Raw genomic sequence first — 20,528 nt, 5'->3', positions numbered from 1 at the left:
ATGCGGCCCCCCATGGCGGGGTGGCCTGTCCCCGGCTGCAGGCTCGGGGTGCCTCGGGGAGCAGCATGCGATATCGCAGGGGGTCTCAGGGCCACGGCTCTGTACGCGAAATGGAGGCAGCTGCCTTTGACACCAATGCAGGCTTCATCCTGAGAAGCTCCTGGAGCACCCCTGGGACACAGGCCCGGGGACAGCTGAGCCCTCGGCCGGGCTCGACTGCCACCGTCTCACACAAAGTGCTCCTCTCGCTGTCATCTCAAAGTTGGGCAGGCATGGGGGGGGGACCCACACTCTCCCCGCTCATCCCCCATACCCCACAGGGAAGACAGGCATCCCCTTCACCTCCTGCGCTGCTTCCATGCTCCCTGGGTAGCACCTTGTCCCAGTGGTACCCCCATGTCGGGGGTCCCCCCTCCGCACTGTACACCCCCCAAGCAGCTCTGCAGGAAGGTTGCAGGTTGTGTCTTGTTGGCCTGAGCCCTGACGGGGGGGAGAAGAGACAGTGATGGGGTGGATGGTGCAAGGGGGAGAAGGTGGGAAGAGTGAGGAGGAGGAGGAGGGACAGGTGGGATGCACAGAAAAAAGGGGAGAAAATATTGCAGAAAGATCTGCTGGGGGGACCCTCAGTGTGTCCTGAGCAGACCCCCATGTTTTGTTGTGTTTGAACCACTCCACGGTTAGGAAACCAAGGGGTCCTGTCCTTGGAGAACAGGAGTATCACGGTGCAGTGGGCACCTGGGAGGACCGGTGGGCACAGGAGAGGGGGAGAACCCAGGAACAACAGGGCAGCTCCTGTGTGGCACTTCTGGTACCTCCCGCATCGCTCCCTCTTCAGGGAAGCATCCTGGGCCTGATCCTGCTCCATGGTGTGGCATCCAGCCTACGCCACACCACTCCACAGCGCTCTCCTTCCCAGGGTAGGAGCACCCCAGTGCCCTGAGCTGACCAGGTCCAGGGGACACCTGCACCAGAGGTCCCATGGGCAAGCAGTGGAGCCATGCTCTCCCCTTCCCTTGCCTGGTGGGGACCAGCGCAGCATGGGGCTCCCTGTGTTCTGGGTCCCTGCCGTGCTCTTCTTGGCACGTTGCTCACAGGCGAGTTGTGGAGGGAGATGGCCCCACTCATCCCAGAAGATGGCCTCCGCTTTGGGGGCAGCTGCATCTGTGAGGCAGCTATAAGCAATGATGCCCTGCTGCCCAGAAAGCCTCTCACAGTCTTCTGCCTGCCATGGAGTGATGTGGCCGGGGTCCCAGGACACTGTCCCCAGGGAACCAGGCTAGTTGGGTCAAGAACAGGCTAGCGGGGTCAACAACAGGCTAGCGGGGTCAACATCCAAGCCAGCGTGGCCAAGATGGAGGCTAGCAGGTCCAAGGTCCAGCTATTGCAGGAGGTCTGTGGTGGAGCGAGCTTTGTCGTGATGTTGGGCAGACCTGCTGTTTGCTCTGCAGATTGAGCAGCCAGCGGGAGGGTGCTGCCAGCAGCTCATGTCACAGCCTGCCATTTGGTGCCCTCCGCTTCCATGCAGCAGCCCTGGCTCAGAGACCCCAATGCCCTCCTGCTGTGGAAGGCCCCATGAGTGTGTAGCATGCTGGGACACGTTGCCTGGGGTCCTTGTAAAGACAAGAAAGCAGTGAGGCGCTCTGTTTCATGATGCTCGGCAGAGCCACGGGCCGACACCAGGTCTCAGATGGGCAAGGCTTGAGAGCCCATGGGGCTGGAAGGCCAGACTGACCCCAGCCCCATGGGCTCTCCTGGCTAGTGAGCGAAAGACGCAAACCTGGTGGCCTTGCTTCTTTCCTTTTCGTTGTCGGGAGTTTTAAAAATGGATTCTGCTCTGCAGCCCTGCAGAATGGTCCCTCAGGAGTGCCAGAGAGACAGGCTGGCACCATGGAGCCAAGACAGCCCTGGGAAGCTACCACCCCACTCTGAACGTCCTAGCGCCCACCATCACCCGAGCTGCACAGCCTCTCCGCGGCACATCATCCCCACCGCCCCAGGAGGAGATGCATGTGTTCCCCATAGGCAGCTCCTGCAACTCGAATAGCACTCGCAGAGCTGACGTACTGCCATCCATCGCAGCCACCCACGATACTGCAACCCCACAGAAGCCATGTGAGACGCATAAACCACACAGACACCTTCCGAGCCGGCACATTTCGTACAGACACGTAACGAGGTGCACAGGTCCCTTAGCCCCCCCACTGCAGCCGTCATCAGCCCCCGCAGAGTCACACTGCCAGCCCGCGGGCGTCCCCCCCCATACACAGCATGACACATGTCCCATGTCACCGCCAAGCAAGGGCCCGGCTCTGTGAGGCGATGCTCGCCCTGCAGCCATGGGGATGGTGCCAGAGCTGGTCGAGAACTGAGGGGGTTCATGGAAAAGGTCACCTTTTCAGTGAAGGATCAGCCGTCCCAAAGCCAAACGCTTCTTGGCTGAAAAAGAACCTAGTTTTTGACCCAAAAGAACCAAATGTAGGTCAAAGACAACTATTTTTTTTTTTTTAAAGGAAAGTTGACATTTTCTACAGCAAGATTGCATTTAGCTGGAATCTTAATTTTTAATTACAAAAAAAACCCCCCAAACCCAAAATTCTTCCAGAAAATCTTCCACCAGCCAGGGACTACCATATGAGCCCAGATTAGGTTGAAGTCATTTTTAAAGACATATTAAGTTCTTGTCTATATTTTCTTCCTGGTTGTCATTTAAAGTTTTTGGTGCCTTCACTTCACTTTCATACCTTAACATGTTTGAGTCTCTTCTACAGTTAATATTGATTAATTTCTTGGCTTTATAATGTTTGGTTTGGGGATAATTGCACCATCCCTGTAACATAATTTACCCTAAATTACTGATATGTGCTTCTAGCATTAGTTCTACTTTAACATAGTTTTGATATGACAGTTTTCTTGCTTTTTTTTCTTTTCCTTTTTTTTTAATTTTTATTATTAAAAATTGCATGCATGAACTCTACACAAAAAAAAGTAAATGAGAATGTTACCCTGTGATAACTCTGTGATTGGAGGAGATATGCTTTCAAATCAAAAGCCATGCTCTTGTATTTTAATTTTTCTGGCCAGATTCCCCATTTCGCTTGGTTATTTTACCGTTTCCCACCCGCAGAGCTGTGCAGAGAGGCCAGAAACACCCTAGCCTGCCCTGCTAGACCTCCAGCTTTCCACCACAGCAGCCACACGTACACGTGCACCGAGGCACATGCACACACGCACACATCGCTTTTTCCACCCCACCCCCACCCCCCACCCCCCCCACCCCGCTTGCATCAGGCAGGATATTTAACAAAGGACTTTTCTTCTGCCCATTCCTTTTCATATCTCAAGTTCCTCCTTCTTCTCCACCAGTGAGTCACCCAGCCTCTCCCTTTCCCAGTTGCCTCTCCTCCCTGTGTGGATCAAGCCCCATCCCACAAGCACACGCCTCCCAGCCATTTTGCTACGGAAAGGAAAGATTGCATTTAGCTGGAATCCTAGGTCTTCGCAAGGAGGGGGCAGCTGCACCCGTTTTGGGGAGAGAGGGGCATTTTTTGGTGGACCAATGAATAGCCACAAAAAGCTCCCCCCAGGGCGGCAGAGCGACTTCAGGATCACCTCAGTCGTTCCCTGTGCAAACAGGGGACGGCCAAGGTGTTACCACTTAGCAAAGCAAGGCCATAGCAAGGAATTTCTCAGAGGCTCCATTTTAATATAAGCTAGTCCCCTAAATGAAAGAATGATCCCATGAGATGCTCCCTGGGTGTCAGCACGTCCCAAGCACATGTACCGGAGAGACGGGAGCATGTTGGCTCCCGCCCCTGCCCAAGCAGCTCCCCACCGAGGGGTCCCAGTGAAGCACAAAACTGGGCAGAGCAGGGCAGCCCCGAGGACCCCATGCAATGCTCGGGGGAACCTCAGACCTCCCCGTGGTGGGAGGCACAGTGTAGAGCCACGCAGGGTAGCCACAGTGCCAGAGCCGCCAGCAGCACCACGGGGGCCACAGTCACCACTGACCAACGCAAGACAGGTAAAATTCCGTCACCGTCACCACAGAGCCCCCCCAAGAGCCCAGCAAAATGGCAGCCCTCCTGGGTAGCATGGTGCAAGGGCCAGGCAAATGTCACTGGAGAGGGTCCACGCTGCAGCACACAAGACCCACTGAGACCCTTTCCTGCCCTGGCACCAATTTAGGTCCCCAAACAGCAGCGCAAGATGCTCCGTGCCACCCACTCTCACAGCAGGGCTTCCAGTTCAGTGTCTGGAGTTGAGAGAGGGGAACTGGGAGAGGAAGGGAGTATGGAAGGAGGAAGGGAGAAAATAACTGCCCAGTTGTAAATCCCTGCCTGGGGAGGAAGGACTTTTTTTTTCTTGCCTGTCGAAGGGTATTTCTGCTCTCCCCATTTGTTTGCTGGTGGAACTGTGGCTGGGGAGGTCTCTCCCAGGGAGTGTTTGCCAAGCCCCCCCATCCACAAGGAGCGCAGAACCCCGAATCCAGGCCACATCCCCAACACAGGCTGTACTTTCACATTAGCAATTGACACTACAGTTTATTGCAAGTCAACCACACCACACATCTCCTCACCTGCATGAAAGGATAGTCAAAGCAGAGTCATTCAAGCAAGGAGGTGAAACGCCCTGGCCTCAAAGCACAGCTTGATCTGGCACCAGAGAGATGCCGAAACCCAGCCAGACCCTCCAAACACAGGTTCAGCCGTGGGCTGGGCTGATGAGTCACAGCCTTTGTCTTGTAGCTCTCCCGGAGCAGAGAGGGGCTCGCTCAGCAGGCGACCCGGCTGCCACGCTCTGCAGAAGCTGCACCGTGCTGCTGGGCGTCCTCCCTGCCTAGCTGTAGGGTGCTTGGAGAGTGTCTGCATGACCTCTGCACAAGCATGGATTGCATTGGGAAGGGGACCTCAGCCAGCAGCAGGTTTCGGGCCGTTGCATCACCCCCAAGAGATATCCTGTAGGGACACATGTGATGTAAGTAGAGGTGGGGGCAAGTGCCAGAACTGCCTAACACTTCTTTCTCCTTGTCTGTGTATTTGTGTGTTGCAGCAATATCATCCCACCGACATCACTGGCCAGCTCAACCTCTCCGACCCCTCAGTCAGCACTGTGGTGTGACCTTCTCCCCGGGAGCCATCAGTCCTTGCCCAACACAGTAGGAAGGCACAGCCAGGACTGCCTTTCAAGGGACACTGATGGGTTCTTCTGGGTGAGATGGGAGGAAAGCATCCTTCATCCATACACAGTGACTTCATTGTATATCTCCCTCCCTTCCTAGGCCTGCTGCCATGCTCATGCCCCAGAATGCACGGCAGAACCAGGACATGGTTTGGACTTCACTGTACAGAGATAATTGCTTCCAACCAATGCTGTTGATGATCAGTATTGCCACTGACAGGCTACGTGCAAGGGGAAAGGACTTCAAAAGGCACATGGTGCCTGCTCTCCCACGGTAGCAGGGAAGAGCTGGTGCCAGACTACAAACGTGCTTCACTTTGCAGGCTTCAGGCTTCTCAGCACATGCACGGCCCCTCAGCCATGTGTTCCACGTTTCCCACCACCCTGGAGGGCTCCAGTGCAACATGCTCATGGTCCCAAGCAACTGGAGCAGCCGAGGCAGTTCGGCAGGTTGGGCACGTGTTCCTGCTGTTCCGAGTGACCCCCACCTCTGCAGCAGGGGCTGGAAGATGTGTGCTCTGCTCCTCACAGGGGATGAACTCCCTGTTCCTCCCTCCCATCAGCCCATGGCTGTGACTTGGCTCCTGTACATGATCTGTTTGCAGCAGGAGTGCTCCAAGCCCTGCAGCCCACGCTCCTGTGCTAAACATGGTACTCTGGAGCTCCTAACATGCTGTCAGCCAAGATCCTGGCTCCCCACCTCTCCTGCACAGAAGGCATCCCCAGGACCTGGCCATGGCCAGCATGTAGCTCTCACACCGTGGCTCTCCTGGACAGGAGCATCTCCATGGTAAATGGATCTGGATTGTTACATTGACTTTTAGCCAAGCTCCACACTGCCTCAGCACCAGCAATGTGAGGAGAGATGCTGCTGGCCAGCTGTGGCTTGCTGTGTGCTGCGGTGTCTGCAGCAGCCACCCAGCCTGCCTGCAGTGTCAGCACACTGCAGTGGGCACTGGCAGCTTCCCTGCCACACTCACCTCCAGTTCAAGCTTGCCAGCAGCTCCTATGGCAGCCGTGAAGCCCCAGCTCACATGGCTGCATCTGCCTGAACCTGGAAACTGAATCCCCGTTCAGGAGAAGGGAACCAAATGAGACAGGCCGATGCCATTCCTCCCCACAGCTTCCTCCCCTCAAGCATATGTGCCCATGTGCCAACATCCCTGAGCAATCTCCCCGTGGGCACTGTGAGTGGGTGCAGAGACACCAGCGCTGGGGAAGCATCTGGCACCAGCCAGGCTGATGAGCTGCTACGGCACACACGCAGGCAACATCGCATCCCGCCTCCTGCGAAGGCGGAAAACCCACCTGCAATGCGGTACCAAGCCCCAGCAGCATGAACTGCCCTCTCCTTGCCCCAGCCAAGCAGACGGGGCTTCCCCCGAGGGTCGGCAGCCTTTGCAGGCAGGATTTTCAGACGGCAGCTGAGGTTTGTGAGCATCGTCCCACTGACTGCAGTGGCTCCATCAAGTTCATCTCACTCCAGCTGAGAAATTGGACCCATTCTACTTTATATGTCAATGTAACATTAATACCAAGTTTTTGCAAAAGCTAAGTAAAGTCTAGACTGGATCATGAAGTGGTTTATTTCAGTGCCATGTGCCTCTTTCCGTCTCTGCCTTCTGGCAAAGCTGGCAGGGAGCCCCGTGCTGAATCAGAGCCTCACCCAGCACTGCTGCAGGGTTTGCAAACAGTAAAATGTGGAGGGACGGGAAGGGACAGAGAAGTCAGCAGGGAGAAAGGCCAGGAGCTGCAGGGAAGACTAGGAGGGAAGGGGCATCACCGTTCTGGGATGCCAAGCTGATGGACAGCCTGAACAGCCAGTGTAGGGGGACAGGCCTGGCAGCAGGGGACCGGGGACAGCCTGAAACTGTCCAAATGCCAGCACCATACCAGCTGGCTCTCACCCACCTCCATCCGGGGCAAAAGAGTCCCCTGCCACTGCTGTGCTTTCCAGCTCCTGGGAGCCAGCGTGGGGCACTGCCAGTGGGGCTGGCCTTTGGGAACAGAGAACTGACTGCAGGGATGAAGGCATCTGGGGAAGTCCCCACACATCAGCCTATCTGTAGGGTGGTGCCCCAAGGCAAAACAGAGAGGCACCTCCCCTGGGCTGAAATGAAGCAACATCACTCATTCACAGTATGCCTCCCATGTGCTGAGACCACTAGCTCAACCTCCATGCGGGTCTCAGCCTCAGGATGATCTGGGAGGAGGAGTGAGGCTCAGGTGGCCAAGCAGGATGACAAGCAAGGTTCTAGCTCCAAATGGGAAGCCCAGGCCTTCTCGGGAAGGACAGAGAGCTGTCACTAGAGAGGGTCTGGGAGAGCTGGGATTGCTCCTGGGAAAGGCACCATGCAAGGGGCTGATCCTGGCAGAGGTCCTGCAGCCTTCCCAGGTGCAGGGCTGGTAGCACTGGAGGAGCTTCTGCTTTCACCAGCATCCTGCAGCCCTTGCACCCCTCCCTGGGGAGAGGCACTGCAGGAAGAGCCGAGCGGGAATCAAGCAGTGTGGCAGCACATTGGGTTGGTTTCTCTCTTGAAAATAAAAATGGGAGCAAGCCACAACTGAGGTGACATTGGTTTATTCTCTGCACGATCTATTTAATCCTTGCCAAGAGCTTGCCAAAGGATGCCTTGTCCCCTGCCACATCGCTGTCTTGTCCTGCAGCTCTTGCATGGGCAAGAAATTGAGTGAACAGGGGGAGGCTGGTGGCCACAGTTATCTCACTGTGGCTCTAACTGCCTTGCAATGGGTAAGAACTCATGCCAGAAAGGGCTGTTGCTCCTCCTTGAGATTTGTTTTTGTCACCACAGCTTGTGCTTTCCTCTGGAGCACAGCTCCAGCCCCTTCCAGGCCATCACCCACTACACTCACTAAGCATTTCCATGAATGCAGTGGAGAAGCATTTCCGCAGGGAAGGGCAGGAGGTGGCAGGGCAAGGAGATGCGGGGGCAGCCCCAGCCCCTTTTTGTGGGTGATGGGAAGTGAGGTGGCAGTAAGGGCTGCAGGTTCTGTGCTGTAAACCCACATGGGCTTTTTTGTCTCCACTCCCATCACTGAGCTAACCCTAGACCTTGGCCTTGGATGAGCTTTAGCCTAGGGGAGAAGCTATTAGGGGAGGAACCACCATGCAGCTTCACACATCCTTTGGCAGCCCATTTGCCAAACCACATCGGGGAAGCTCAAGGCTTTGCCTCTTTCCAACCCTCAGCCTAAACCTCAGCCTCACCCTAGATCTTGGTTGTTGGCTGAGGCTTCTCAGCACCAGCAGCCCAGTCTCAAGGAAAAAAAAAAACAACAGAAGAAACATTGTGCAACCTGCCCTGTCCTGGCAGCACACGGAGGGGTCTGGGGCTTTCTGAAAGTCCCATGGAGGCTCTGGAGTTCCCCAAAAGCACCCAGAGATCTTCAGGTGCACCAAAAGGCACAGGGAGAGCTCTGGGGCACACCAAAAGTCCAACCAATGCCTTTCAGGACACATAAAGCCAAATGGGTGGCATTTGGATGCAGAAAAAGCCAAGCCAAGGGGTCTTGAGGGCACAGAATGGCATGCTGAGGCTGCTGGGGTCACTGAATGGCAGATGGGGAGTGCTGGGTGGCACCCAAAGACCCAAGAAGGGCTTTGGGGCAAACTGAAAGGCACGCAGAGGCTCCTGGGCTGCACCAAAAGGCAAATGAAGACTCCTGGGGTGCACTGAAAGGCACCCACAGGAGTATGGTGTGTCCTGAGATGCACACAGGGGCTCCCAGGATGCACCAAAAGGCACACAGAGGCATACAGTGCATCCTGAAATGCACACTGAGGCTCCTGGGCAGCAGGGTCAGGGTGAGCTGGAGGAGAAGGATCATCTGCCCCCCCCCCCAGGAAGGGGATGTGCAGGTCTGAGGGTGGCCTGGGGCAGCCTCCCAAAACACTGAGAGCAGCTGTGGTTAGACTGTGCCCTGCAGGGGGGGCTGAGCTGGAGGCTGCTCCCCCCAGGCTACGGGGCAGAGGGAGTTTGGCATCATTTCGGGGGACTCTGGGAAGAGGAAGAAAAGCAATTTCCAGAACAGAGCATCCTCTCACTGGTCAACAGGGAAATGTTGGCAACAGGGGGATGCAGTCAGCTGGACAAGAGCATGGACCACAGCATGCCCAGGGCTAAAGCCTGGTCACCCTGCCACAGCGGCGCCTGCAGATGCCAGGTCTCCTCCAGAAGTGGGGTTCCTTACACAGGTTGTGGTAAACCACTATGATGGAGCCCATGAAGGTGCAGAAGAAGATGCTGGCCATGAAGGAGAACGGTCCAATGATCAAGAAGGCGATGTAGTGCTTGGCAGACAGTAAGGTCTCCTGACATTGCCTGAAGGACTCATTCCTGAAGGCCATGACTGGATACTTGTTCAGCTGCTCTGGGACTCTGCAGAGGAGCAAACTCTTCTCTGGAAAAGAAAAGCAGCACTGATGGGCACACGGGGCAGCTGGGACAAGGCAGGTGTCAAGGACAGAGGGGATTGCAGGGCTGTATGGGACAGACAGGACCAGGGCAGGAGGACAGGGTTGACCAAGATCACCCAGGGCAGGGTACAAAGAAGGGGAGCGGTGAGGATTCAGGATTCATCTATGTCCTACGCCCCGGGGAGTGGGATGGGATGGGAAGGTGAGCACAGTGCTGGAGGGGGCACTGGAAAATAGGTTTGGTGTGGGGTGGTAGATGGGGCAGGCAAGGTGGTGGGCCTTGTTCCCAGGGGACAGATGTGGGGAGCAGTGAGCAGCCAACCTGGAGATGCCACAGAACGTCCCAACCAGCACAAGTGACAGGTGCGCACCCAAGCTGGAAGCAAGCAGGAGTGGGTGGCAGCGGAGGGAGAGACCTTGCTCGCAGACCTGTCTCTCTTTGAGGTTCACGAGGGGAGAAATGCAGGATCAGACCCACATTAATGAAAGCATTGGGGAAGGGGCTGAAGGCACTGAATCCCGGCTGGTCAGCGGTGATGCTCACGCTGATACCCAGGCTCTTCTTGCCCCCTCAGGTGCCCATTGTCTAGCATGCCTTGCCCTCAATGTGGCAGGACTGGTGCCACTGCTGGGGACAGCGCTGGGTGCCCATCACTGGGACATTGCCCAGCCCTCCTCTCCAGGCAATCCCTGCTGGTGACCAAGGGTGGGCACCAAGTACCAGACCCAGGGATGCATCCACCCAAGCAGACACAGGAGCTGCCATGGCCTGAGGATGGGTCCTGAGGAACCTCGCTGTACCCCCGCGGGCGCCGACCATGCAAGCCCACGGCTGGCTGGCAACAAGGGTGCTGGGTCCTGCCTCAGCCTCAGCGGGGTAACCTGCCAGCGTGAAGCAGGTGGGGGGCTTGGGGACACAGTCCTCTGGGCACTCACCTTGCACTTTTTCCCTGTTGTGGCTGAGCCAGCGCCAGAGGGGCAGGATACCGCAGCTGCACACCCAGGGGTTGTCCTGCAGGAGGAGGGCTTGGAGCTGGGGCAGGGCGTGCAGCACCCCAGGATCCAGCTCCCCCAGCCTGTTGCTGCCCAGGTTGAGCATGGTCAGGCTGGTGAGGGGCAGGAAGGTTTCGGGGTTCAGCACAGTTAAGTAGTTGTTGCTGAGGTCCAACTCCTGCAGCGCCCCGAGCCCCACCAGCGCCTGGCTGTGGATCAGCTTCAGGCGGTTGTGGGGTAGGCTGAGCAGCAGCAACCCCGACAGGGAAGGGAAGGAGCGCGGCCCCAGCACGGAGATGAAGTTGTAGCCAAGCCACAGGGTGCTGGTGTTGGTCGGCAGGCTCTGTGGCACCTTGCGGAGGGCACGCTCGATGCAGTCCACCTCCCCCGAGGAGCAGCGGCAGGCGGTGGGGCAGGCTGGCGAGGGCAGCGGGCGCAGGAGAAGCAGGCAGGCTAGCATGGTGCTGGGGCCCCTCCAGCAGCCCATGGCTGCCCACTGAGGTGGTGAGGGCTCCCCGACCTCCGGTGCTGGGATTCCCCCACGGACAGGATCCCTAGTGCCTGTCACCTTGCCCAGCCACCCGTCCCTGCCCGGCACCCTCGGCTGAGCCCAGCGGTGCCAAGTGGAGGTGCTGGGCAGTGCCTGGCTGCAAGGGGAGCAAGTGGATGTGCTCGACTCCCTGCAGCCGCATGCATTCCCCTGCTTGCCACCACCCTCCGTCTGCAAACCCAGAGCAGGCTGCACTCCCGGCCCCGGTTTTCCTTGGGGTGGAGCTGCACTTTTTTCAGCAAATATTTTTGCAGTGATGCCTGCCCTGGCAAGGTGCAGAGCCGTGCCCTTGTCCCTCCCTCTGCCAGGCACTGCTCCAGCCAGGTAAGCAGCCAGCTCTGCACGGCCTGGGATTAACTGCTTGTGTGTGCTGCAGGCTGGAGAGCTGGAAAAAAGCAAAAACAGATGCATCTCTCGGCTTCCATCCTCCCCACAGGGCATCATCATGGGTGTGCTGCCTCACCAGCCGTGTACAGAGGGGTGTATGGACCCAGGACCCCCGCAGCTGGCTGGGGTGGGACAAAGTTAAATCATATGATCAGCAGGTCTAACCCCATCTTCTGTGCTGGCCCACCAAGCCCAGAGGTCCTCAATGGGGAGCTCTGCTGGGAGCCATGGGCCACCCTGCTGAGCCCAACCCTTGGCCAGGCTCTGTTTGCCCCTGGCAGGAGACTGTAAGCTATGCCAAAATGAGAAAGGTTGGGATGTGACTCCCATGGGCCACCTTCCTCCTCCCCAGCAGGATCACACATCTGCAGGCATGCTGGGGGATGCCCAGGAGCCCCCGCATGGGAAAGGTGAGCTTGCTGGGCTGCAGCCGCCCAAAACTTGTTTACCCACGCCCCAGCACAAGAGCAGCAGTTCGAGAGGGCTCAAAGTCTGCCTCCACCCTGTTTACACCTGCTCCGTTTTCGAAGCTGCCTGAAGGCCCACAGCAGAAGGCTGGAGAGGAGAGGTGTCACCTCCCGGCATCCACCATCCCTGGTGGAGCTCAGCAGACGCTGGGGGAGCAGGTGACACGGCCGGCAGCACCTCATCCCACTCACAGCCCAGAGCAGGGACCCAGAGCAGAGACACCATCCTCCACTCACACCCTCACAACTCCTGTCCCATTTAGGACCCCGGAGGAATCCCTGGCACCTCTGTCCCACAGCTAAAAGGCTACAAGAGCAGCAAGGCAGCACGTGGCTGTACCCCAGGCCAGGACCGGGATGTTCCCAAATCTGGGGCAGAAGCAGCAGGCAGGCAGTTTATTAATAGCATCCAGAGGAGCTTTGGTTTGTTTATCTATCCTGCAGCACTCAGTTTGCTGCATTAATCCCCATCTGGAAATAATTCAGAGGAATCCTCCAGCCCAGCCCAGCCCTGAAGCAGGGCACAAACCCGCAGCCACGTGGAGCTGCAGCATCAGCTCATCCCACAAGCAGCCGCAGGGTATATGGGGACCTGAATTTTTAGGGAGCCCTGTCCCAAAATGCTCTTCCTCCCCAGGGCTTGCATTGCCCACTGCCTGCGGTCACCTGGGATCAGGTGAGAAGTGCAAAATCAATTGGGGAAAAAAAAAAATACTAAAAGGCCATTTCCAGCTTTTGTGCTCAGAGAGCCCACGAGGCTGCAAACCCTCATCTCAGCTCCTCTGCCAGCCCTTTGCTGTCACCCTGCTGCATACCCCCATGGCATGAGACAGGAGAGATGTCCCCAGCGTCCTGCCTGCTAGGGACCATGGAAGTGCAAGGCTGGTGCTGGTCGTGCCTGGCCCCACTCCTGTTTTGCATACATTGACTGCACCCCACTGCAATTGCAGGCTGGTGGCCCTTCGGGGTCCTGTACCCAAGCAGTGCCAGCACTGTTCCTTCACACACGCTGCCAGTGCTTACCAGAGCATGGGTCCCTGTCACTGCCCCCTTTTCTGGAATGGGGGGACCCAGCACCCTGCAGGAAGAGCCCAGGTCCCTGTCCCCCGCCAGGGCTGCACCCACCAGTGCCCCACTCCCCTGTGGTGATGCCTCCTCCTGCAGTTGTGGACTCCACATAGAACAGAGCAGCCTGGCCCCAGGGCCAGCACCAGGAGAGGCTGCTCCGAGCACATACTCTGCAAGGACAGCTTGGGTGTTCTCTGCTCTCTGATGGAGGAGTCCTCCAAGGCACAGGGCTCAACACCAGCCCTGCTCTGGCCAAGAGGTGTAAATCAGGATGCCCAGCCAGCATGCCAAGACTGTTCCCACAATAAAGTAATGGAGGGACAGATAAACTCCTTCAGAGCCCAGCCACTGGCTGGGAGCAGCAGGGACATGCACAGAGGCACACGGCAAGGGCCAAGCTTCAGAGCTTGGTTCTGGTGCTGGGGGATTGCAGTGGAGCAGGAGTGGGAGCATGGAGGCAAAGCCCTGGGCATAGGGACAGGGAACCACAGGTCTTTGTCACCTTCCACCACTGAAAAGCTGGGACCCAAGGTGCCAGGCTAAGCACAGAGTCCTGCTGGCGCCTTTGTACGGAGCTGTGCCCGGAGCCAGGATGGGCCCATCACACTCTTTCCACCACCACCTGTGAAGGATCTGGGGCGAGTGAGCCCCTGGGCAGCCATAGGGGTGCACAGGAAGATGGAGGGGAAGGTGCTTTAAGACTTTATGTCAGCTTTTATCCCACTCTTGCAGGCTTTAATTTACTGCATGTTTCCATGTAATTAAAGATCGGAGGCAGGCAGATGCCCACCCCAAGGAGTCCCTAAACCACACCATGCTTCTGCTGTCCCCCCTGGGCACCTCTGCCCTGGGGCATGCCTGGTGGCCTTGCTCCCATGGCTGGAGCTCCCCAGGTTGGGCTGTGCTGGGCACGTCTCAGAGCTCTGACTTTTTTATAGCAGGTGACACCAAGTGGCAGAATTGTGCATGAGCGCTGTGCGTGGCGTGGGTGCCATGCACGGTGTGGGTGCTGTGTATAGCGTGGGTGCTCTGTAGACCATGGGTGCTGTGCACAGGGTGGGGTGCTGTGCATGGGGGGAGTGCTGTACATGGCATGGGTGCTGGACTCCTCTGGCTGCAGCCCTAGCACCCAGTTCAGGGGACAGCCAAGCACCAGGACTGCCCAGGGGACGTAAGATCACTACTGGCCCCAGGCAGGCACAGGTTGGGGGTCCCCTGCTGAACCCCAAGGCGCAACCAGTGGTGCCTGATGCTGGGACATTGCAAGAGCTCATGAACCACATGCAAAACAGATACAGAAAAAGGTCTCTGAGAAAGGACTGCAAGACCTGCCCAGGCAATGCCAAGCCCTGCCCAAGAACTGTATTAACATCACCCTGGCGCACCCCAGTCCTTCCCCATTTGGCCTCTGTTAAACTCACTCCTGGCTGTTTGGGCTCTTGTTCTTGTGCTCCCTGTTCAGAGTCAGGCAGGGAAAGCCATGCAAAGACACAACCTGGAAAAACAGCAGAGGAGCTTCTCCACAGGCTGCATCCAGGTGTGCAGGTAGGGAGGTGGGGAGAGGGTCAGGCAGAAAAACCAAACCTGGCACAAGCCATGGAGCACAAGGCCAAGCAGGAACTCCTGTGGGCTCTGTCACCCTCAATTTCAACTGTCCGGCTACCCCAATGCCCAAATTTCTCATGCAATTGGCCAACAGAACAAACACTTAAAGCAAAGCAATCCAGCAGGGCAGGTCACTTCTCCCAGTCCCACCCCAACCGCAGGCAGGGCTCTCCCTGGGCTAGCCTGAGGCTTTCCCACAAATACGACCAAGACATGCAGCCCAGCAGGGCCAACAGAGCGTTGTTTAATAGGCGTGAAGTTTTTGGGGTGCCACACGCTCCCCAGAGCATCGTTGTGCTATGCCAGGTTCCTGTGTCCCCTGCCCGGGGGATGCTCAGCAGAGGGTGTCCCTGCTGCAGAGCCACATGCATGGAGAAACCGGGCATGAGCAAGCCCTGGGCCAGGCACCAGGGGACTTCCGTGGTGGTTGGTCCAGGTTTCTGAGTTGTCAGAGGGGCGGGTGGGCAGGATGAGGGAGTGGTGGCATCCTCCTCCCGCCCACCATAGCATCCCAAATCCCAGCAGGATGGACAGCAAGCCCTGAGCAAGCTGAAGCCCTTCCCAGGCTGCCAGCACAGCCCCATCACTACTGTCCACATGTGGGCCTGGGGCATGGTGTGGGGTCCCCAAAAATGGTCCCAGCCTGCACCCCAGAAGGTCAGCTGCCTTCGCACTGCCAGCAGCCCCTTCCTCATGCTCAGCTCTCGAAGGCCGCCGTCACCCCACAGCACAGGCAGAGCTGGCAGCAGCTGTGTCGGGGGAACGGCACTGGAGGCACCGCGTCTTGGCACAGCACCGCCGGCTGCTGGGTGACCGCCTTCTCTTTGCATGAGCCCTTGGTGGCCAGGTCAGGCTGGGACCTGCCGGCCACCTGGGGATGCTCCTTGTCAGCCTTGACAGCAAGGAAGGTGGCCAGGTCGAGGTCGAGCATGGCAACGCCGCCACGCGGCGTGGGCGTATTCTGGCGGCACTGTGGGCAGGGGATCCAGCGCTGCTCGTTGGCGACGGCGTCGAGGCGTTTCAGGCAGGCTTGGCAGAAGGTATGGCCACAGTAGAGCCGGCGCGGCAACCGGCCACACAGGTCGTAGGAGGAGTAGCAGATGATGCACTCAACCCGCTGGCTGCCCCGGCTCGAGTGCACCCTGACACACAGCCCCGCGTCCTCCGCCCGGGGGCTGCCACCGGCTTGGGACATGCTGGGGAGGGGAAGGCAAGAGGAGCCATCAGACCCACGGCCCAGGTGTGGGACGCCACCTCTGAGTGCATCTGATGCCTGGGAGGTATGGGGACCAGACCCGTGTGATGGGTTCCCAGGGGCATCAGGCTCCCTGCCTAACATCCCTGCCTGCTGCCTGCCTGCCTGCCCCATGGGCAGCCCTGCCTAGAAAAGCAGGACCCTGCCACTACAGATGGCTCTGCTGGCATCCAAGGGGGAGTGCGTTTCCCCTGGTGCCACCCTGCATCTCTGCTGGGAGCTCTGCCAAATGCCCCTTATGTCCCATGGGGGGTCGGAACTGGTTGGACCTCAGCAGCCTGCCCAGGCTCTGGGTTGGTGAGGAATATGGGATGGGCAGGAGTGTGTCAGCTGGGTGAGCAGGGGAGCAGCGTCCAGAGGACCAGGCAGTGCCACAGCCTTGCTCCTTGCCAGTCCTGGGCTGTGCCAGGCCGCCATGGCACCGCTGTCAGCAGCAGGGGACAAAGCACACAGGCTGGCAGGGAGGAGTTGGGGGGTCCAGCCTTATCTTAAAGGGGCATCTGGTACCCACCAGCATACTTGCAACCTCTCCTGGAGGCCACCAAGACCCCACACCCTCTCTACAGGTGACCTCAAGCATTTTGATATACAGGCATACCTCTCCTCCCCTCCTCCCCTGTCCCCCATCCCTACCTGTCCTGAGATGCTCCCCCAGGGCCTCAGGGTAGGTGGCAGAAGGGCTGTGCCATCCCGGGGGGCTGTAGCAGTCCCATGGGGAGCATCGGGGGCCCGAGCGGCCAGCAGCTCCCCAGCCAGGTTGCAGCGGCTGCTGGTGGCTGTGGTAGTGGGAAGGGGCTCACCTTTCAGGGACAGGCACGCTATCGGATCTGCTGCCAGGAAGCCAAGTCTGGGGGATTGGGTTACAGGCACCAGGATAACAAAGACCTCTGAAATCTAAGCCCCGGCAGCAGTCATTAACCATCCATTTCTGCTTCATTAGCAGAAGAAACTCTCCCCATGAGGCCAAGGAACTCTGGGCTTCACTGTGGGCAGAGAGGGCTTGGACATCTGGGCAGCAGTGGCGGAGTCTTCCACATCCTCGGCCACCCCCCATGGCCAAGAACATATGGGCAGATGTTGGCCAGCAGAGACACTCCAGCCCACACATCCCCAGGTGGTTCGGGCTGCGGGGACGTCTGCGATCAGAGTGGGAGGGCACAGCGAGGCTCCAGGCTCGCGGGGGTGGAGGGGCTGGGGCTGGCACAGGGACACTGAGGTTCCAGCCTGGTCCAAGCTGGCAGTGCCCACATGTGGGGTCGTGCTTCTTGTCCGGTGCCTGAGCGTGACTGCTGCCATAGACGTGTCCGTGACCTGCCCTGCTCTTCCAGCTGGGGCTGCAGGCTCTTGCGTTGCAGGCTGAGTTACCCTTGGCTCTGCCAGGACCGATGCTCATCACCAGGCTGGGGACAGCCCAGCACCCCTCGGTGACACCTGCAAGGTTCATGACAATGCATGATCCAGGGGAGGTGACAGCACCAGGGCGGTGGCAGACACAGTCCCCGCAGCTGCCAGCCCCCTGCCCGGCCTTTGGTGCGGCAGCAATGCCACAGCCTCCACACAGAGCGTGCTCTGGGCAGGGGAAGACTTAAAACGGGGAGTGTGGTAGGGGGATGGATCCTGGACCAGGATCCTGGAGGAGAAAAGCACATGCTGGAGCCAGGGCTGGACTGCCAGGACACTCAGCAGCATTTCTGCATGGGAGCAGGAGAGGGCAGCAGCTCCTACTCCAGGCAGGAGCAGGCAGCAATGCAGGCAGGGAGACAGGCTCTCCCGTGCTGCCTGCTTACCAAACATTTCAGCAGCCCTCGGGCCATGTTTCCAGCACTCCTCGGCACCAAGAATTGGGGGTTTTGGAAACGAAGAGCCACAGGGTCACCGGGCTCTGCAGAAAACTCGACCCCTTGCTCGGGAGCAAGGCAGCAGAGCCGGCAGCGCAGCACTTTCGGGGCCACAGTGGCCATATCCTGACACCTCCACAGTCACAGGTTTCCCCAGGCAGTACACACAGGGTGCATGTGCCCATGGGTCCCCAGGCACAGGCATGGCACCCCACGGCAGGGTTTTGTCCTCTCCTTGCTGGGCTGGCGGCAGGCAAGGGATGGCAGGGCAGCCAGCTTGGGACAGGGCTGTGCCGGCTGCCTCGGTTTTGGCCAAAGCCACTGGCAGAGGTGGGGGCAAGGGCCGTGTGCCCTGGGCAGATCAGGAACCAGCTGCGTGGGATTCCTGCTGTGCCCTGGCATCTCAGGGTACCACCCTGCATGCCTGGGGGGTGGGTGGCAGCACCCTGGATGCCGGTAGCCAGGGCAGAGCTGGCGTCCAGGTGGGCACAGTGTGCTCCCTCCAAGGCTGTGTGCCCAGGGGCATGCAGACAGCTGGATGCCGGGGGATGTCCAGGCGTGTCCCAAAGCTGGCAAGAAGTCACTCTCCCACCCAAAGTACGTTGGTGGCCTGACTTCACCTGCTGCAGGGCGAGGTATGGAGCAAGCAGGTGTCGGTCCCTTTGGGCCATAGGAACCCCTGCCCAAAAAGACTATATGGGTGGGAGGGATGGGCTTGGCTCCATGCACAACTGGGGGTACCTCTGGCACTGCCCAGGGGCAGTGACCCCCCCCCCTTGGCTGCCTCTCCTTGCAGAAATGTGCAAACACACTCAGGCACCCTGCCTGCTCTCCTACCCCACTCCAGCCCCTGTGCATCCCCTGCCCGTCAGCCCTCATGTCCCCCTCCCAGGTGCCAGCAGAGCTGCGTCCCATCGAGGGGTTGTGCCCAGCTGCCCTCGGCCACTTCTGCCCATTGCATGCAAGTCCCTGGTGCAGGGCAGTGCACCCCAGCTTACCCACTCTGCACCCCGCAGGCAGGGCTTGGGGTGGGGGGAGCCCTTGGTGGGCTGTGCATCTGCCAAGCCACGCAGGGTGACACCAAAGGGGCATGCTGCTTGAAACCAGCCTTCAGCCCCAGCTGGGCTCCATAAGCCCTGCCAAAACACCCAAACACGGGCACAGGGAAGGTGTATCTGCAATCAGCAGCGACACGCATGGGTGGGAAATGTCTTTTCCTGTTCCCAGGACTCATCATCAAGAGCTGCAGGGACCTTTAGCACAGCAGGGCAGGGAGTGGCACCTTCAGGGGAGTGCAAAGGTCTGATCCAGATGAGCCAGAGCCATGCATCACCATCCACACTCCAGACGCAGGAGGTGGGTGGCAATCACACAGCACAACCCTCTGCACCCCTGAGCACCCTTCGAAGATGTAACACACCCAGGGCACACACATAGGACCCTGCATGCAGCTGCCCATGTCACCCAGAGCCCTGTCAAGGTCTGGGGAAGCAACCTGTGCCCTCCCCTGCTCACACCCCTGGCTTTCCTGCTGCCTCCAGCTTAATCATTGCCCAGGTGTCTGGCAGGCAGCGCTCTGCCTGGCCTCTCCCAGCTTGTTTGCCATCGCCCCAAGGTTAGGCAGAGCGAAGGGCAGTGGTGACACACAGCACTGCTGGCAGATGCTGTACCCTGCCAGCACCCTGCCCGGACCGGGCCAGCACATTCCTCGCACCTTGGCCCCTCTGCTGATGCCAGCCCCACTAGTCCCAGGGCCCTGCTGAAGGCACCACACACCCCTTGGGGACATTTTTCCCTCCCCAAACCGTGTTTGTCCCCGCAGAGCGCGTCAGACCCCCAGGGCACTGAGCAGCCTCGGCGGGATGCGGGTTTCAGTCAAGCCAACATGGTGACGTCACGTCGCTGCGGCAGGGCAGGCCTGGCGTCGGGGCCACAAAAGCAAACGAGGGGTGGATCTGCCCGTCCCCATGCCAGCACTGCCCGCGGTCCAGTCAGGGCGAACAAGAGCACTGCTTGTGCAGGGCAGCATGGGGCTCTGTCCCTGCCAACGTCCTCCTGAAAGCTGCACACCCTCCGGCCACCCACAGGCATGGGACCTGGGCCAGACAGAGGGGTCAGAGCAGGGGGGGCAAACTGGCAGGGCTCTGCCCTGCACCTCTGCCAAGCCACTGCCACCCCAGCCCAGAAGCTCCCAGGGGTGGTGGGATTTCAAGGGTGGTGGGCTTCCAGGCAGTGGTGGGCTCCTGGTAGTGATGGGCTTCCAGCAATGGTGGGCTCCCAGGGGTGGTGGGATCTCAGTGGTGGTGCGCTCCAAGCAGTGGTGGGCTCCCAGTGCTGGTGGGCTTCCAGAGGGTCGCAGCCAGGTGGGGCAAGGCCACAAAGCCCACCCAGCTGGCCCAGTCAGGAACCTACCCTTTCCCCAGCACCCCACCCCCGCCAAAGCCATGCTCTCTCTTTCCAAAAGACAGGACAGCCATCTGGCTTGGCAGGGTCAGGCTGAGCACCAGCCAGTGTCCCCAGGCGGGCAGGAGCAGGCTGTACTGGAAATTCCTGGGCGAGGGGAGCGTTGGGCCCAGGCTGGCAGCAGGGCAGCAGGCAGCAGTGAGCTGAAGAGCTCAGCGTGCCACTGCTGGTGCAGCAAGTCAGCAGTGCAACAGTTAAGCCTGGTTTTGAGGGGAGAGGAGAGGGCTGTGTGCGCCCTGCACTGCCCTTATACAACCTGCCAGGATAAGCAAGAAGTAACACGGGA

The 20,528-nt window shown here is 58.9% G+C and overlaps 3 protein-coding genes across 11 annotated transcripts in view; 1 reads left to right on the top strand and 2 right to left on the bottom strand.

Moving 5' to 3' along the window:
• Positions 1-5,118, top strand: part of GRIN1 (glutamate ionotropic receptor NMDA type subunit 1) — a 38,537-nt gene extending 33,419 nt beyond the window's left edge. For 5 of the 9 annotated variants that reach the window (XM_075056129.1, XM_075056127.1, XM_075056128.1 and 2 more), the window contains one exon: positions 5,050-5,118. In XM_075056129.1, the coding sequence (XP_074912230.1) occupies positions 5,050-5,118 (69 nt within the window). Of the gene's footprint in view, positions 1-1,840; positions 2,363-5,049 lie in introns of those variants that run through there. The other 4 variants (XM_075056124.1, XM_075056123.1, XM_075056121.1 and 1 more) reach the window with 1 other exon arrangement.
• Positions 5,119-9,319: 4,201 nt separating this feature from the next.
• LRRC26 (leucine rich repeat containing 26) lies at positions 9,320-11,096 on the bottom strand. Its single transcript, XM_075054922.1, has 2 exons — positions 10,553-11,096; positions 9,320-9,600 (listed from the first exon to the last, which is right to left on the bottom strand). Exons 1-2 carry the CDS (start codon positions 11,094-11,096, stop codon positions 9,320-9,322), a joined length of 825 nt encoding a protein of 274 aa, XP_074911023.1.
• A 3,819-nt stretch (positions 11,097-14,915) lies between these two features.
• RNF224 (ring finger protein 224) lies at positions 14,916-18,579 on the bottom strand. The gene is made up of 2 exons (XM_075054902.1): positions 16,742-18,579; positions 14,916-15,882 (listed from the first exon to the last, which is right to left on the bottom strand). Exons 1-2 carry the CDS (start codon positions 17,383-17,385, stop codon positions 15,384-15,386), a joined length of 1,143 nt encoding a protein of 380 aa, XP_074911003.1. The 5' UTR covers positions 17,386-18,579; the 3' UTR covers positions 14,916-15,383.
• Between the last annotated feature and the right edge of the window lie 1,949 nt (positions 18,580-20,528).

The sequence above is a fragment of the Buteo buteo genome, chromosome 23 (assembly GCF_964188355.1).
Source record: "Buteo buteo chromosome 23, bButBut1.hap1.1, whole genome shotgun sequence".
NCBI classification, from domain to species: domain Eukaryota; kingdom Metazoa; phylum Chordata; class Aves; order Accipitriformes; family Accipitridae; genus Buteo; species Buteo buteo.
Note: the sequence above shows the minus strand (reverse complement) of the source record. Positions and strands in the feature narration are given on the sequence as shown.

What these genes read in the sequence shown, in the direction of transcription:
- LRRC26 (XM_075054922.1), bottom strand. Translation starts at nt 11,096, where the DNA reads ATGGGCTGCTGGAGGGGCCCCAGCACCATGCTAGCCTGCCTGCTTCTC. An exon ending in CAACAGGGAAAAAGTGCAAG is followed by an intron (nt 9,601 to 10,552) that starts GTGAGTGCCCAG and finishes TTTCTTTTCCAG; the next exon opens with AGAAGAGTTTGCTCCTCTGC.
- RNF224 (XM_075054902.1), bottom strand. Translation starts at nt 17,385, where the DNA reads ATGAACCTTGCAGGTGTCACCGAGGGGTGCTGGGCTGTCCCCAGCCTG. An exon ending in AGCGTGCCTGTCCCTGAAAG is followed by an intron (nt 15,883 to 16,741) that starts GTGAGCCCCTTC and finishes TCCCCTCCCCAG; the next exon opens with CATGTCCCAAGCCGGTGGCA.